Source organism: Rhinolophus sinicus, chromosome 4 (genome assembly GCF_057876585.1).
Source record: "Rhinolophus sinicus isolate RSI-liver-muscle chromosome 4, RSI-T2T, whole genome shotgun sequence".
Lineage (NCBI taxonomy): Eukaryota > Metazoa > Chordata > Mammalia > Chiroptera > Rhinolophidae > Rhinolophus > Rhinolophus sinicus.
Window position 1 is genome coordinate 99,081,182 of NC_142504.1, and position 18,754 is coordinate 99,099,935.

The 18,754-nt window shown below is 46.3% G+C and overlaps 1 protein-coding gene across 2 annotated transcripts in view; it reads right to left on the reverse strand.

The window, feature by feature from the left end:
- Positions 1-18,754, reverse strand: part of MYO5B (myosin VB) — a 316,516-nt gene that overhangs the window by 106,007 nt on the left and 191,755 nt on the right. For both annotated transcript variants that reach the window (XM_019721483.3, XM_019721491.3), the window contains exons 11-12: positions 4,421-4,502; positions 3,732-3,872 (exon numbers count right to left, since the gene is read on the reverse strand). In XM_019721483.3, coding sequence (XP_019577042.3) covers positions 3,732-3,872; positions 4,421-4,502 — 223 coding nt within the window. The remainder of the gene's footprint in view (positions 1-3,731; positions 3,873-4,420; positions 4,503-18,754) is intronic.

Here is an 18,754-nt window from a genome sequence, read left to right on the forward strand (position 1 = left end):
TTCCTGCTAAAATGCAAACTATGTCACTTATGAGGAAACATGCACTGACCTCTCATCTCTTATCAGCCCGGGCTCTTATGTTCCTCCAGTAGGGAGGGTACTGGTGACTGGGACACAGGGAGGGCAGGACACGCCTGGTCTGAACAGGCTTGGATGTGGCTTAGGCCATGCAGCCCCCACAGCGGCCTTAGAGAGCACTGGGGTAGGAGTTTTGTTAAGAGCAGCCTGAAGTTAACATTTCCTATAAGCAAGCAGCCTCTTGCCTGCCCCTTAGTTACTGCGAAGCAGCTGTAGTCTGTGGCTTGGTCTGGGTCTGACTATAAATCCTTGACTGCAAAGCGTCCTTTCCACCTGACGGAACAGGGAGCAGTTTAATATTCTGGTCCCCATGCCTTGTCTGCAGTTTCCAGCGCCAATCACAGGCTCTGGGGAGAGCTACCTTGGGTGCTGCCCCTTTAAATCCCTGGCCACCTCATCACCATGTTTCTAATTTAAATCCCAGCTCACTGGCCCTGCCTGCCACTGGGTGTCACAGACAGGAAAAGTGATTTCCCAATGGTTGCTTTTATACTATGAGTCTAATTCTTCATCTGGTGTTGTGTCCTGTCACACGTGGGACACAGAACCCAATTCTTCACAGTGCGATCTCATTATTCTTTCTCACCCTGCAGAATGTATCTGAGAAACAGGAGGAAAGGAACGTGGCTGAGGCAGCAACCCAGTCCAAGCGCACCGGTCCTGAGGGCCCAAGGCGACCAGCTGCGACCAAGTCCATGGGATTCCTGACCCGCTTTGGTTCAGAGCCATGGGCACTTCCGGAAAGCTTCAGCAGTCCACTCTATTTTCTAAAGCCACAGTTATTGTGGTATAATTTCCCTACAGCAAAATGCACCCTTTTAAAAGTGTATAGTTCCATGAGTTTTGACAAATGTAGTAACACTTACTGGTTTAAAATCCACCTGTTACTAGAAGCTGCCATCACCTTACACTGAATCGCTCTGAATTCCCAGAGCAATTAAATCTGGTAGAAAAAGATTTCACATCAGGATTTTTGTATTACTCCTTAATTTGCTGTTCCACGTGACTCCCTTGCTCCCCTTACGACCTAGGCCCCCAGTGAGTTTAAACACGTCACAGCACTACCCCCTCTCTCAACGCTCCAGGCCCCCACCAGCTTGATTAGCAGGAACTCCGGGCTGTCCTCACACCTGCCCTGCTACGGAGCCTTCGGGAGGAAAAAGCAAGGAGACCCAACAGAGGATCAGAGTGGCTGCACGTAGCTCGGCAGCCGGCGTTGGCACCCCTGTCCTCGATTCTATTTAGCTGTCACCCTGCTGCCCTTGGGCTGCGGCCCACGCCTCTTCCAGCTCTGGGACCCTGGCCCCCAAACTCGGCCTGTTCCTGCCTCAGCCCTCCCTTGGCCCTACCCCCACTCACCCAGGTGGACCATCCTCTCCCTCCTCCCTTGCTGCTCAGCAGGGATCCATTCCTCCTGTTCTGAGGCCTTTTCCTCAAGACCAAACAAACAGGAGGTGCCTAGTACATTCTAGGTGTCTGCGAAATTGGGCTACAGGAGTTTGAAACCCACACAGTCTTAAACTGAAATCACCCGATTTTACAAATCTGACCCAAACAGATGACTCCTTAGAGCATAAGCAGAGATCGTCCATAGGGACACAGTTGGATTTTTCTTCCTGTAGCTTCTTGGAGGTAAAGCAGATTCCATCAGGGATGCCCCAGGCAGGGTGCACTCAGTGGGGAGCCTGAGAACAGGAGGGTCTGGGGCCCCAACTGCACGGGAATATCCACGGCTGCACCGTCTAGGCATTTGGAGCGGTTACTTTCCTAATTGCTGAATATCTGCCCCATGGGCCCTCCTGGGACTGCTGCCTACTGCTCTGTCACCTGCTAAGAGTCGTTCCCCCATCGCTCCCCAGCCCTGCACTGCCCTGGGCTTCCCCTCAGTGGCTTGTGTCCCACCCTCTGGACAGCAGTCTGAGGTCTCTGCACCTGTGTCCCCACCGCTCTGATTTGACATGCCTGTGACGTGTTCCCTTGGGTAGTGGCACCTCTCAGACCCTCAAATCACAAGCCAAAACAAACCCACAGCAGCCCTCCTTTGCTTGCTAAAGGCTTAATCATTGAAAGTCGTCAGGCAGCTGCTCAAATTGCAGGGGCAACCATCCTGGGGCACTCAGGTGTCTTCATGAGCGGTGTGCATACATGGGAAGAAAGAGGCCATGCCCTGAGGGTGACGGTTTATGTCCCAGTGAGTGCTTCATGACAGAACCGGGTGGATCAGTACAAGACAGTCTGCCTGCCTCACGTGTTCCTCAGAGCTGGGGGACCTTGCCTGCACCCCTGGGGAGGGGACGTGGTCCTCAGAGCTGCGGGGACCTTGCCTGCACCCCTGGGGAGGGGAGTGAAGCGCTGCAGTCCTCCTGGAGCCAGGCCTGCGGGAGCTATGCGGGCTCGGCAGCCTGGAGGCGCGCACAGGACACAAGAACACGGTGTTGCCTTTGGGTTGAGGATGTGGAGCTGGAGGAAATGGGTGGTGGACAGACTCACAAGAGACTGGGGGAGGGACAGCGTTTCCGTGGAGCGTGGGAAGGGAGCTGTTGGCAGGGGACACTGAACCAAGAGGGTGAGCGAGTGGTGAACACCAGGGGTGAGTGCAGGGCCTGGGCTTTGACTTTGGTGACTTAGCCTGTGCCACTTGATGCAGGAACACTTGTCCTATCAGCTTTACTGCAGCCTCACAGGTGGAGCAAGCCCAGGCACACTCCTTCCACACGGAGGAATCACCTCTGCCTGGATCTAACTCAGGACAAAGCCCATGGCTCGGCAGAAATGCTGAAAACCATTAGGAGAAAAATGCGCAAGCTGTGGACCTCAGCAAATTTTCACTCTGTCTTCTGTTCTAGTAATCTTCCCTTTTCCTTTTCACAGACAAGGAAACTAGGAGAGCCCTCTGGAAAGGGATCTCCTCCTCCTCCCAAATCATCAAGCCACACGCTACCTTTTACAGGCAAGATGCAGGAGACCAGAAAGTATAAGCGACTGCGTTCTTCCCTTTCAATACCAAGAACCGTGTGGTTCCTACCCTTTTGATTAGTGTTTCCATCACTGGAGGGACTGGTACACATTCAGCTCATCAGCAACCACCAAACAGGGAGACATTTTGAAGCTCGTCAGATCCAAGCCCCACCCATTCATAGAGTAGGAAACCAAAGGCCACGAAAGTTAGGTGACTGATAGCACCCAGAACCCCCCCACCCCACACGCCCAGGCTGCCTGGTTCTCTCCATGCTGGTAATCCAGGCCTCCGCCTGTCCCACCAGGTAGAGGCCACAGAAAGCCAGATGGGAAATCTAAGGCTCTCACCTGCCACCAAGCCATGCAGCTCTACTACTCGCACGCCATCTGGCACAGCAAAGACGATCCTGTCTAGATGTTGGGGTCCTTCTCTGAGCACCTAGGACCTCTGTGGCATAGGGTCCATACCACCATCGTATCATGCCAATCATGCCACGTAGCCTCCTTGCCAGTCACATTACCTTCTAGTACGCAGGATGGACACCAGTGCTTCGCTCAGCACACTCAGGGCTGGCTAATGACAGATGCGACTCTAGCTCTGGGATCTCACACGTTGCCTGCATCACACCGATGTCCTCTGCCCCCACCTCAAGCTTAGAGCTGACCTCATTCAAAGGGAGCGTCAGCGTTTTTACCTTACATTCTTCGTCCAACAGGTCCAGGATGCCCAGCTTAGCTTCTATGAGGTCGATACAAGGCTGGTTGTCATAAAAATCAATCAGCGTCCAAGGGATCTGCTCCTTCATGTATTCTTCTTGCTCCAGTTTGAATACGTGCTAGGGAAAGACGTGAAAGGTCAAGGTTAGCGAACGGCACGCCCACCTCAACATTCGCCTCCCCCGAACTTCAACCACGTGAGTCTGCGTCCTGGAGGCTGGTGCACACCCACCATAAGAGGTCTGGGCACTGAGTCACAGTTATGATTGCAGAAAAGCTCAATTAGGGGATCCTCACTCCCAGGTGAACCCCTCTTTAGGACATCGTAGTACTCACCTGTGATGTCATACCCCAGCCAATCACGAGCAGCCTCCTAGCTGGCTTCCAATTGCTCCAATACCCCAGGAGCCCCAGCTCAGGAGGAGTGGGCGTCAGAGCCAAGGGGAGGGTCATTTACCCTCTTAACCCCGTGGCCCCATTCAGACCTCCTCCTGAGCAGCAGGGAGCGCCTTTCTAAAGCTGGAGTGCCACCAGGAAGCCAAGGGAAGGTCAGGGCAGAGTCAGAACCCACTGACCCTGGGTGGAAGAGAAGGGGCCCAGGCCATTGCTGTCAGGAACAGAAAGAGGTCGCCCCACCCCGACACCCCAGGTCGGGAACTGAGCCTACCGAGTTAAACTGCTGCTGGAGCTTCTCATTTGCATAGTTGATACAAAACTGCTCAAAGCTGTTTACTTCAAACGTCTCAAACCTGCAGAAGAGACAAAAGAGAGGACAACTTAAGAGACATTTCCTTCTACTGAAGGAATCACTGGGACTTCAACCAGGGTGCCCTCGCCCTCTCTGCTCCCATCCAGCTGTATCCTTAACTCCAGCACACAGGTCCCGTTTTCTGTTCCTACGCCAGAGAGACCACTACTGCAGGTAGCAGCATGCAAGAGCCCTGTTAAATTAGCAGAGGAAGAATGCATTGTCTGGTTTCATAATTAGAAAAAGGACCAATAATTGGAGACCTTAGAAAAAGCCAATGTAAGAAAGTCACCCATGATCCTATCACTCATTACCCACCAGTTACACTATGGTAGGTTTCCTTTCAGACATATTACCTTTTTACACAAATTAGAATAACATGTAAAATTATACCTGTTTTTTATCATTTAACTTTCCATTGCACACGTGTCCCCATGCCATTGCTCTTCAAAAGCATCCGTTTTAATATCTGCCTCCTCACGCACTGCATGGACTGAACTGAGGATTGCACAGGGTGCCCAGGTGAGGGGACAAGTGGGGTTGAAATTTAGCGGGTACTCCCTCGCAAGTTTGGGAGGAGGTGGTCCCTCCAGAGGGGGTGCCCTTTTTCAATTCACACAAAGTGCCCCCCACACAGAAGAATCATAATTTAACCAATCCCCCATGGCAGGACATTTTGGTTCCTTTTCCGGTTTTTAGCTGCTATCAATGCTGTAACAAATAATGTCTACACATCTTTGAATTCATGATTCTTTTCGTAGGATGTTATTCTAGAAGGAAAATCACCATGTAAGAGTATGGTTTCTTAAAAGGTAGAAGGAAATTAACTTCCAGAAAGGTGGAACCATTTTATGCTACCACCCCACCCCCACCTCAGCCTCTCAATGTATGCAAGTCTTGTTCTCATAATGCTGGTTAAGGATGTTTTTTATGAAATTCATGTTTGAGTTCGAATTTACATACAATAAGATCCAGCAAATTTAATGGTGTATTTCAGTGAGTTTTCGACAAATGTGATACAGTGTGTGACCACCACCACAACCCACATCTACAACGTTTTCATCACTCGAGAAAGTTCCCGTGTGCTCCAGTCTCGACGTCCACCAAGAGAATTCAGATATCACAGCTTTTTGGTCCATACTGTATATTAACTTTTAAAGGTCTTTGGTGACTTACAACTTTGTGAATAATGTTATTTTAATTTTAATTTTTTTTTTTTGTTCACTAATGGAGTTCAACATTTTTCTGTATGTGGGAACTGGTCATCTCTACTTTGTGAATTGTCTGTGATCGTTGAAATATTTGTTGGGTTTTAACCTTGAAAATGAATGTGTTTCAGGGCAGCCAGATGGCTCAGTTAGAGCGCAAGCTCTTAACAAGGTTGCCGTTCAATTCCCACATGGGTTGGTGGGCTGCGCCCCCTGCAACTAAAGATTGAGAACGGCACCTGGACTTGGAGCTGAGCTGCGCCCTCCACAACTAGATTGAAGGACAACTACTTGGAGCTGATGGGCCCTGGAGAAACACACTGTTCCCCAATATTCCTAAAAACAACTTATGAAAAAAAAAATCTTACTCCTATGTTTAAAAAAGAGTGTTTGAACTCTTTATACGAGGTCTGACAATTAAGTTCGTGAACTTGTTGCAACGCTATTGCTAAACCTTTTTTGATACCAGAGGGATTATTTATTATGAATTTGTACCAACTGGACAAACAGTTAACCAAGTTTACTATTTGGAAGTGCTGAAAAGGCTGCGTGAAAAAGTTAGGCAACCTGAACTTTTCGCCAACAATTCATGGCTCTTGCAGCACGACAATGCACCAGCTCACATGGCACTGTCTGTGAGGGAGTTTTTAGCCAGTAAACAAATAACTGTATTGGAACACCCTCCCTACTCACCTGATCAGGCCCCCAATGACTTCTTTCTTTACCCGAAAATAAAGGAAATACTGAAAGGAAGACATTTGGATGACATTCAGGACATCAAGGGTAATACAACAGCTCTGATGGCCATTCCAGAAAGAGTTCCAAAATTGCTTTGAAGGGTGGAATAGGCACTGGTAACGGTGTACAGCTTCCCAAGGGGGGTATTTGCAGGTGACTGTTGTGATATTCAGCAATGAGATATGTAGCACTTTTTCTAGGGATGAGTTCATGAACTTAATTGTCTGACCTCCTACTTTATAATATCAACACTGTTATTTACTGCTCAACTCAAATGTTTGCAAATGGCTGGATGGCTGTGGGGGTTCGGGAGGTGGAGTCCACCAAGAGGAGGCTGGGTAACGAGATGAGACCTGGCACTGCAGAGCCAGGCAGGGGTCCTGTCTGCAGGCCTTGTATGCTACACTGAGGAGTTTGGATTTTACCGGGGGCAGGGGGGAGAATTTGAAGGATTTAATGTTAAGAAATGACAATCAGATTTACATTTTAGAAACTGGCAAGAGGATGGAGAAAATTGTGATTGGAGGAGAAGGTGTGCAAGACGAAAGGCAGGAAATTGAGTAAGGTAGTAATTACTAGAGTAATAATCCAGGCAAGATCCAATCAGGGCTTGACTTAAAGTGGTAGAGGCCAATTAATGGAAAGGTTCTGAAGACACCGAGGAAGGTGGAAATGAGAGGACCTCCAATGACCATGGAAGTCTACAGGTGAGATTCACTTACACAACTGAATGTATGTGGTACAGCTCACCAAGCTGGGAATGTTGTAACAGCACCAGCAGCTTCAGCTAGAGAGGTGAGGGGCCATCTTGTACGCTGAGCAGTATCAGCAGCTAAGACAGTAAAAAGGAGCAGAAATCTACGAGGAAGAGGTAGCTTTCCTCATTCACAAAACAGGCTGAATGAGCTGACAGCAGCCCCATTAATGAATGCCAACAGCGTACCAGGCCCAAGTGCTTCATGAACTTACTCATTTAACGCCCACAAAAACCAAGAGTTCGGGTTTATTATTAATCCCATCCTACAATTGAAGAAACTACGGTATGGGGCGATTAAATAACCTGCCTCAAGTCAGAGAGTCAGTCGGCAGAAGAGCCAGTATTTGAACCCACAGAGTCTGGATTCTGGCACCACATTCTTAATTTTGAGAAGAGTGAAAGTTTCAATACAAAAAGGAGGAAGAGATGACCTGGAAGGGCTGCAGACAAGAACGGTAACTTCCCAGAAGAGGAGGTATTTGAGTGGATGGAGCGTGGTAACAGCAACGAGGGAACCTGGGGCTGGGGGTACAGGCTTCCATCTTCTCCACCACTTTAAATCTTCACCGCTCTCATTCTTCAGTATGGACAACGGCATGTTCTCAATATTACATAAAACGATGTCAGCCCTTCCAAATAGATTGTACTCTCTAATGACCACTCCCAAATAAAACTGTGGCACTGCCCATGGCAGGGGTTGGAGATGGTGGCGGTGGAGAGGTGGCATCCTATGCAGAGGGACCAGCAACAATAAATGCATCAGACACCCAATGGGGCCAGATCAGTGCCCAGAACATCAGACTCCTCCTCCTCCTCTGTATATACCTCCCTCCACCAAAGAATAAGACATGGAGAAGCAGAAAGCCATTTTGAGATCAAAGGAGTCAACTGCTCGCCAACAACCGCATTAAGGAATAGCCTTTGGTCATGCCCAGGTAAAAGAAGTAAGTCTAGTTTAATAAAACAAGATCAAAGACACCAAGTCCACGCTAGGGCTGCACTCCAAACCAGGCCGGAGGGAGGCAGTGTGTCTGCCGTCATTACCCTGGTTTGGGGCCCTCTCAGCCCAGATGGTGGTCCTACAGACCTGGTTATGCCGCTTAGAATCTCATTTCCTCCCCCACCAGCCCCTGCAACACAAGAGAGGTGGCAGACGCCAGCCAAGCCCCAGAGAAAATTTAATAAAACCAAGAAGGAAGACAAAAGAGCCACCCTAGCAACTGGCCAGATAATAGCAATTGGGTATGCTTGCAGGACTTGTACTGATAAAGGATTTAAATATCTCCACAGATAAAGGATTTAAATATCTCCCACTTATCATTTTTTAAAGGTTTACATTGGTAGCACTCCACAACGAATATTCTCATTAATTTGAGATGGCCTGAAATTACCTCATAATTTCTCTACAATATTATCTGGAAACAATTCCTCTGCCATCTAGCGTAATTACTGTAATGCCAGCAGGCCACGGATGAATGTGGGGTTTGGGTAGCTTGGGAAATATCTAAGATGACTGGCCTCAGAAAACAGTCAGGGAGATAGCACAACTTCTCTTTTACAATGGAACTATATTTGGAGTAATTCTTCCCATCAACAGAGATGACTTTTTAAAATAAACACAATGAATCAATTTAGAATTCACAACATTAAAATGTTACAAAGAAATTTACATACTAGAGGGGATTGGATTTCCCCTGTAAAACCAATGTTGAGACTATTTAGACCAGAATCCTTGGGTGGGAGGAAGGTCAAAACATAGAATAAGACTTGATGCTGGGCTGGCCCAGTGGCTCAGGTGGTTGGAGCATCGTGCTCCTAACGCCAAGGTCGCCTTTTTGATTCCCACATGGGCCAGCGAGCTGCGCCCTCTACAGCTAAGATTGTGAACAGCTCTCCCTGGAGCTGGGATGCTGTGAGCAGCCGGAGGTTGGCGTGAGCTGCCGTGGGCTGCTGTGCGCCACCATGAGCGGCAGGCAGCCGGCGAGAGCTGCCATGAGCTGCTGTGAGCAGCCAACTGGCGACCGACTGCCCCAGCCGGGGAGAGCAGAAGGCTCATAATACCAGCATGGGCCAGGGAGCTGTGTCCTACACAACTAGACTGAGAAACGGCTTGAACCGTTGTGGCGTGGGGAGACGGAAGAAAGAGGAAGGAAAAAAAAAAGACTTGACGCTGAGGCCTGAGATCTGTACTTGTTGCCGTATAATGCTCACCCCTTCTTCGACTTCCTCCTACCTTCAAAATGTAGAAAAGGATACAATTTCCTTCTACTTCATTCTACCCCAATTTTAAGGTGTGGTAAAGGCCACAAATGCCTCTAAAAATAAGGCAGTGTTTGTTGGAAAGTGAAACTGCAATAAAAAGAAGTCAACCAGTCACTCTGGAGGTTAATTATCAACCTCTATGAATCTCCCACTTCAGAGCAGAGAGGCAATGAGATGCTTTGAAGTTTTGGAAACAGTCCTTCCTCTAGAACACGGGTCAAAGGAACAGGAATCTCTTAGCCCAGCCTTATCTTTCTATTTTATCGAGATCATTCTCGACCATTCCACTGAAGGTTGCATGAGAAGACAGGGGATATAGGTTAGATATACTAGGTTGGTGCAAAAGTAATTGTGGTTTTAAAGGTTAAAAAAATAATTGCAAAAACCGCAATTACTTTTGCACCAACCTAACAGAGTTTCTAAATAATGATTATGAAAAGTCAAAACAATAATGTGGGGAGATTTCCTCTAGACAAGTCTTTAAAAACAGGGCTTTCATGTGTTGGGCTCAGAGAAATGGGTTAACCATCCTCTCAAGGTCTCTTTCCCTACTGTAGCCCCTGAAGTCCCACCAGGGCACCGTGTGGGCTGTTAGGAAGGCTAGTCCTTCTGATCTTTTTCCTCACAATCTCGGGATGCTGGCCATACTTGAGAATGGCAGGAATTTAATTCTGCTCATGTGTTTCTCCCCGTGCCTAGAGGTCCCCACACAGGACTTGTCCTTCAAGGAGGGCACAGCCCTGGGAATTACTCACATCCTAAGGCCAAGAATGGTTATTCTTCTGGAGGATTGAAGTCTATTCAGTTTGCAATGTGATCGAATTCCAGTCTCTCCTTTGTGCTGGAACTCCAATATGGAACAGGAAAATGCCTACCACGTGGTAACCTCAATCCATCAGTCAACTATCCCAAAAACTTTGAAAGCTACAGAGAAGAGCGAGTTATGACCCCTGCCCTAAAAAGCTATTAGGAAGACAACAGAAAACAGCGTATGAAACCTCCCAAGGAACAAAGATTTTTACGTGCTATAGGCTTTTAAAGAAGGGTCAGTTCATGAGGTTGCTGGTATAGACAGAGACAAATGGGACTTTATCTGAGCCTGAAGAGTATGTAGGGGTGTCTGGCTCTAGGCACACTCCGAAGGGTTGCGTTGGAGCAATTCTGGAAGGTCGAGCTTGACTTTAGAGTACTCTGAGTTACAAGGCTCTGCTGGGAGACTTGGAGATTCTAGGGCAAACCCAGTAGCCTCAGGTGATCTGCTAGATCTGAGAACATTGGGGCCAGCCGTGCATGTCCACCCTAAACAAGACACGTCTAGGGATCTGCAGGGTTGTCCAAGGTTAGGCCACTGTTCACAGGCTGGAGAGTAAATGCAAACACTGACTTCTCCCCCTGCATTCTCTGTAAAACCTTTTCATAATGGTCAGAGAGGAGCGGCGTAGTCTTCTCTAAAAAACTAAATTGGGACTGTAAAATTATCTGTTACTCTATTTTGAAGAATGAAACGAAGAAAACAAAACAAAGAAACCAAGAACAATTTCCATCAAAATAATGAAGGCAAAATTTCTTAAGTTTACTTAAAATATATCATTAAAGGCAACCTATGGAATGATAGAAAATATTTGCAAATTATGTTTCTGATAAGGGGTTAATACCCGGAAGGTACAAGGAAATCCTACAACTCAACAACAAAAAAACAAATAACTAAAAAATGATCAGAGGACTTGAACAATTCTCCAAAGAAGACCTACAAATAGTCAAGAATATGAAAGATGATCGACATCATTAATCATTAGAGAAAAGTAAATCAAAGCCACAGTGAGATATCACCTTATGCCTATTAGGATGGCTACTACCAAAAAAATAGAAAGTAACAAACATTGGCAAGAATGTGGAGAAATTTGAATCCTAGTGCAACATTGGTAGGAATGTAAAATGGTGCAGCTACTATGGTAAACAATATGGAGGTTCCTTACAAAATTAAAACTAGGATTACAATATATTCCAGCAATCCCACTTCTGGGTATACATATCCAAAAAAATTAAAAGAAGAGATATTTGCACACACTTGTTCATTGCAGCATTATTTATAACAGCCAAAAGGTATAAGCAGTCCAAGCATCAACAAATGAATGGGTATTTTCTGGTCAAGATGGCAAGAGTAGGTAAATACTGTGCTTGCCTCCTTTTACGACCACATCAAAACTACAACTAAACTACAGAACAAGTATCACTGAGAATCACCTGAAGTCTAGCTGAACAGAAGTCCTATAAAGACACACAGAAGAAGCCACCTCAAGACTGGTAGGACGGGCAGAGATGCTGAACAGGCTGGTCCCACACCCACATGTGGCAGTTAAAAACTGGGAGGGATATCTTGACTGTGCAGGTCCCCCCAGAGGACTAAGGGGTCCCAGCGCCACACTGGGCTCCCCAATCCAGCGTTCCAGTGTCCGGAGGGAAGTCCCCACAACTTCAGGCTGTGAAAACCAGCAGAGTTTGTGGCTAAGTGAGACAGAGGGACTTCTGGAGTCCCTTGCATTCCTCTTAAAGTGACCATGCACAGACTTCATCACTGACAGACTCACTTGCTCTGAGCTCCAGCTCTGGGGCAGCAGCCTGAAAGGCACCAGGGACATATGAGGAGGAACTGAGTTATGTAGCTTCAGGGCAAGGTCTGGAAGGGCAGCTTTCTCCCAGGCAGAAGCCATTGTTCCTTTGTTGAGTCCTCCCCACTCTCAGCGTGCAGACATGCAGATGCAGGCTGCAGCTGAACGTGGCCTGCAGGAGGGCTCCTCCCAGGAGGCCTTGGGATGGCCAGCTTTGGGCCCAGCCAGGGCACCACCCAGCTGCCTCTGTGGATGACACACCCAAAGGACTGGGCAGGCACCAAAACCATACTAAAGTGAATCCTGCTCCATAGGGTCAGCCTTTGCACAGCAGCTCCTCATTGTAGTCACAGCCAGTCCTCACAACTAATCAGCCTGAGGGACAATTCCTCCCACTGATGTGCCAACAGCAATGAAGGCTCAACTACAATAGGAGGGCACACACAACCTACACACACAAGGGGCACACCTGGAGCACCTAGCTCAGGTGACCAGGGAGACTGCACCACTGGGCCCCACAGGACACCTACTACATAAGGCCACTCTATTAAGACCAGGCGACATAGCAGCCCTACCTAATACACAGAAACAAACATAGGGAGGCAGCCAAAATGGAAAGACAAAGAAACATGTCCCAAATGAAAGAACAGAACAAAGCTACAGAAAAAGAACTAAACAAAATAGAGACAAGCAATCTACCAGATGCAGAGTTCAAAACATTGGTTATAAGGATGCTAGATGATCTTAATGGTCTTCAACAAAGAGATAGGAAACAAAAACAGATAGAAAACAAAAAAAGAACCTGTCAGAAATGAAGAATACAATAACTGAAATGAGGAATGCATTAGAGGGCATCAACAGATTAGACAACGTAGAGGATCAAATCAGTGATTTAGAAAATAAGGTAGCAGAAAACACCCAATCAGAACAACAAAAATAAAAAAGAATCCAAAGAAAAAGAGGATAGTTTAAGAGACCTTGGGGACAACATCAAGCACACCAACATTTGCATCATAGGGGTGTTAGAATGAGGAGAGAGAGCAAGGAATCGGAAACCTACTTGAAGAAATAATAATGGAAAACTTCCCTAACCTAGCAAAAGAAATAGACATACAAGCCCAGGAAGCATAGAGTCTCAAACAAGATGAACCCAAAGAGGCCCACATCAAGACACATCATAATTAAAACACCAAAGGTTAAAGACAAAGGGAGAATCTTAAAAGCAGCAAGAGAAAAGCAGTTAGTTATCTACAAGGGAACTCCCATAAGACTATCAGCTGATTTCTCAACAGAAACTTTGCAGGCCAGAAGAGACTGGCAGGAAATATTCAAAGTCATGAAAAGCAAGGACCTACAACCAATATTACTCTATCAGCAAAGCTATCATTTAGAATCTAAGGACAGATAAAAAGAGTTTCCCACAAGAAAATGCTGAAGGAGTTCATTACTACCAAATCAGTATTATAAGAAATGTTAGAGGGACCTCTTTAAGGTGAAGAAAAAAATGGTTAAAAATATGAACAAAATGGCAATAACTATATATCTATTAACACTTACTTTAAATGTAAATGGATTAAATGCTCCAATCAAAAGACTGGGTGGCTGAATGGATGAGAAAACAAGACCCTTATATGCTGCCTACAAGAGACACACTTCAGATCAAAAGACACACAGATTTAAAGTAAAGGAATGGAAAAAGCTAGTTCATGAAAATGGAAACAAATAAACAAAAACAAACAAAAAACAGCTGAGGTAGCAATACTTATACCAGACAAATCAGACTTTAAAATAAAAGCTATAACAAGAGACAAAAAAGGACCCAGTAATTTCACTTCTGGGTATTTATTCAAAGAAACCCAAACACTACTTCGAAGGGACATGTGCAGCCACATGTTCATTGCAGCATTGTTTACAATGGCCAAGATGTGGAGGCAGCCTGGGTGTCTGTTAGTGGATGAATGGATAAAGAGGAGGTTGTATAAATGTATACATATACAATGGAATATTACCCAGCCATAAAAAAGAATAAAATCTTGCCATCTGCAACAACGCAGATGAAACTAGAGGGTATTATGCTAAGTGAAATAAGTCAGAGAAAGACAAATACCATGTGATTTCTAAAAAACAAAATAAACAAAACAGAAACAAACCCACAGGTATAGAGAGCATTTTGATGGTTGCCAGACAGGAGAGGGGTGTGGGTGAAAGAAGGGGAAAGGATTAAGAAGTATAAACAGCCATGGAGACATGAAATATTGCATAAGGAATATCGTTAATATTGTGATAACTGTGTATGGTGTCAGATGCGCACTAGATTTATCGGGGTGATCACTTTGTAAATTATATAAATGTCTAATTACCATGTTGTACATCTGAAACTAATATAATATTGTATGTTAACTGTAATTGAAAAACAACAAAATTATTAAAATATGAAAAAAACCCTAGGTGAATGGATAAACAAAAAAATGTGGTGTATTAATACAACGGAGTATTGTTCAGCTTTCAAAAACAAGGAAATCCTATCACATGCTCTAACTTGGATGAATCTTAAGGACATTATGCTAAATGAAGTAAGCCATTCACAAAAAGACAAATACTGTATGATTCCACTTATATGAAGTCTCTAAAGTAGTCAAACTCCCAGAAACAGACAGTAGAATGGCAGTTTCTGGGGGCTGGTGGGAAGAAAAATGTGATTTGTTCAATGGGTAGTTTCAGTTTTCCAACGTGAAAAAGCTCTGGCGATCTGTCACACAACAACGTGAAAATACTTATCATTACTGAACTGTATACTTGAAAATGGTTAAGATGGTAAATTTTATGCATTTTTGAAAAACACAATTTAAAAAATCATTTTAAAAAATACATCATTAAAAAGCACTGAATAGAGTGGGATGCTAATTTGAAGTTAGGAAATACCACCAGAGACATAGAAAGTAACATGAGGGTTGAGAACGATACAAAATTCCAGCAGATCCTATTTCCTGCTTCCTGGGGCCCAAACGTCCCTATCCTCCCTCTGCATCCTCCCCAAGTGGTTCCTCAGCATAAGGCATCAATCTGTAACACTACCTTCCTAGGCCAACCGTCCTCATCAAGAACAAGCTGGTCTTAGCCAAAGCCCCTGCTACCTGGGCATTTTGGAGGCTCAAGTCAAAGACAAAGAAATGTGGATCTTTCCCATATTGAAGCCATTTATTTCTTGCTGCCTCAAGGAGCGGAGAGCAATACAGGATTATGGCTTCAATTAATCAAGCCTGGAGAGGCATGTGCTGGTTAATGCAACATGTAAAGGAAACCCCAGCCAAAAGCTGCCTGGCTCTTTCTTATTGATTTCCATCCCCTGCCTGGCAATACCCAGGCAGCAGCTTCACAGATCCTTAATTAAGGAAAGGACCTTGGCTTGCACTGGCTAAACTGCTCTGGGTGTTGCTTGCTTTGCACTTTTTTGGAGCTGGGATAGAGGAGCAAGGTGTAAGGAGGCCACCCTTTTAACAGGACACTGGATAGATGGTCTCTTTAGTGTTTGGTGGTCAGAGATTTGGGTTAAAAAAAAAACACCAAAATAAAAAATAATACTGGAGTTTTCTGCTGCCCTGGAGGATGACAGGCTCTTCAGAGAGAATAACTTCCCGTAAGTGTATCATAAAAAAACCTGAGGATAGAAATTAGTTTGAAATGGGCAGTGGTTAGAGAGGGCAAGAGAGGTCGAGTATCATGTGTGATACCCATTTCCAGATAATTGGAGGAGGATCACATTAATAAAAAAAAAAGAAAAGATTCAGTGGGTTTCTGGAAGGCGTCTGAAGTCCAGAGGAAATAAGGCAGAAAGACACCACGACTGGGAAAGGGAGATGACCATAAAGAGCTCAACATGAGTCATCTCAGATGTCCACCATTTTCTCCTGGCTTAAATGATGGGCTGGCCCAGTGGCTCAGGCGGTTGGAATGCTGTGCTCCTAATGCCATGGTCGCCGGTTCAATTCCCACATGGGCCAGTGAGCTGCGCCCTCTACAGCTAAGATTGTGAACAATAGCTCTCCCTGGAGCTGGGCTGCTGTGAGCAGCCGGAGGTTGGCGTGAATTGCTGTGCTGCCGTTAGCTACCATGTGCTGCCAGGAGCGGCCGGCAGCCAGCGAGAGCTGCTGTGAGCTGCTGTGAGCGGCCGACCTACGACTGGCGACCGACTGCCTCATCAGGGCGGAGCGCAAGGCTCATAATACCAGCATGGGCCAGGGAGCTGTGCCCTACACAACTAGACTGAGAAACCATGGCATGAACCAGAGTTGGGGGGAGGTTGAAGAAAGGGGGGGAAATGATGTGACTAACCTGATAGGTCAGAAACAGTACCTCCCAGATTCAAGTCCCTGCTTTTCTGTGGTGAAGTGTTTGATTTTAACTTCCTAGGAGTTCATTACATATGCTCTGACCAGAAATGAGCGTCTCGGCCTGTGCAAATTTATACAATGATTTCTTGGCAGACCAGAACTGCTGAGGAGCACGCACATGCATGTTCAGGGAATGTCTGGGCCTCCTCGGTAACAAATGGCCCAGGAACACAGCCAGCTTGGTAACTCTGAACCCACCTTGGACCTAACTTGCTCTTGAGCTCTGCCTTTCGGTGAACGTGGCACTGCCTCGAGCATACTGGAGGAGTAGTCACGCACCGCACTTCTCTCTCCAGGAGGAGAGTGATTCACTTTTGAAATATGACTTCTTTATGACACAGTTTGAAAAGGTAAATTAGCTTCTGAGACAGAATGAGGATTTAAAAAAGAGAAAGAGAAAACATCATAGCATGCCTGGAAGGAAGTACAAAGGGTAGGAAAATTCCCAAGCGGGCTCCATGTGGCCGGCCCCATACTGCTTGGCCCTGCGATGGGACCCTACTCTCACCGAAAGCTGTCAGATGTTCTCGAAGGATCTCACGGCCATTCTGAGATGAGGAAGATGCACACATCAGGAGTTGGCACCAGAAACGGAAACCTAAGGATCCCGACCCATCCACAGACAAATTTACCTTTCAAACCACAGACAAGCCTTCCCCGCAATCTAGTTCTCCCCTTTGGGTAGTCACAGGACCGTAGAGAAGATACATTCAATTATAAGAATTAAATGACAAATATAAGTACGAAATCCAAGCTTGCACGAGCCCAGACACAGTAGCACCAAGAACCCAATTCACAGAAGCCCCTCGCCAATCAGCAAAGCCTTTCCCTGGGGATCCCTGGGAAGGGAGGAACCGGTCTATTAAAACTCGAAGCGTTGCTGAGACAGTGTGCGATTATAATAGAACCGAAGCATGAGATTTTTATGGATCAGTGGCACTGAAGTCAAAATATTTCTACATGCTATTATCAACAGTGAGTCTGCATGTTAATCTTCCCAAATCGAAAACTCAGTCAAATTAGATTCTTGCCAGACAGATGAAAGGAATTGGGTCACACGCTGCAGCCTGTTTTCCTGGGTCCCCTTTCAGAAGATAGCATTAAAGGTCAATTTTTTGGGAAACCTAATTACCTGGAAAGATTCACAGCAGAGGACAGAATAACCCAGAATTAGTTACTGACAGCTGGGCAGAGAGTTAGTTCTACGCTCTCTCCAGAGCAATTCGAAATGAGCAGTGGGGTGCCCGTCACTCAGCTAAAACCCTGAAGCTGCCTTCCCCAGCTTCTCCACTGTTTACTCCATCACCGAGGAGGTTTCCTTTCACACTTTGCTTTTTCCTACTGTCTTGACTGCGCTTCTATTCCCAAGGGTGCCTTCCATATGCTACTCCCGCCTTTTAAAAGATCCAATTCAAGCCTCACCTCCCACATAAGGCTTTCTCTGAACGATGCCAACAAGCACACCTTCTCCTGCCTTGAAACCTGTACACCCCTAAGTGTCCGAACGCTCCTACTGACCCTGCCTCATCCTTCTATTGCCTCTTGTGTCACGTAGCCCCCGTGCGTGACTTAACTCTCTGGCTTATTCCGGGGGCCTTTGTGATGCCAGAAGTCAAGTTTCCTTCTTTCGTTACCTCCACAGCATGTGACATGGTTTGATGTGAAAACCAATGATGAACAAGGGCACTGGAGATGGCACGAGGACAGCCCGTCTTAGCACAGCAAGCGGCCACTCCGAGAGGGGCGTCCCCTTAGCGACGGACTCAACAGAAGACGCGCCAGCTCATCAGCCCACGGAGCAGTTGTTCCCACTGAGCATCGTCACTGTTCTTACAACTCTGCACTATGGGCCCGAATTTCTATTTTAGGATGGAAGCCATGACTTCTATGACATCAAGACCCAGGACCACTCCATGTATTACCAGCTTAAAGAGGGCACGACGCTGATCATAAAGGAAGAGCCAGGGAGGCTGCAACCCAGTACATGTCATTTCAAACAACTCTACAAGGATCTGCAAAGAACCTCAGAGAGACAGTGGTTCAACACTTCATTTTGAGCTATAGAAATGAAAACCCAGAAAGGGGCTGTGACCTGCAAAGTCACTCAGTGATCTGGTGACAGCAGTGTGTCAAGACACCAGTCTCCTGATGCCTCGTCAAGCAGACCGTCCGCTGTGCCACGCTGCCTCTCCCTGCAAAATACGCTGCTATAAATAACAGTCCTTTCCAGCAGGCTGGAATTCTGAAAGGAAGAGAAATCTCGAGGAGGACCACATGCAACACAAATC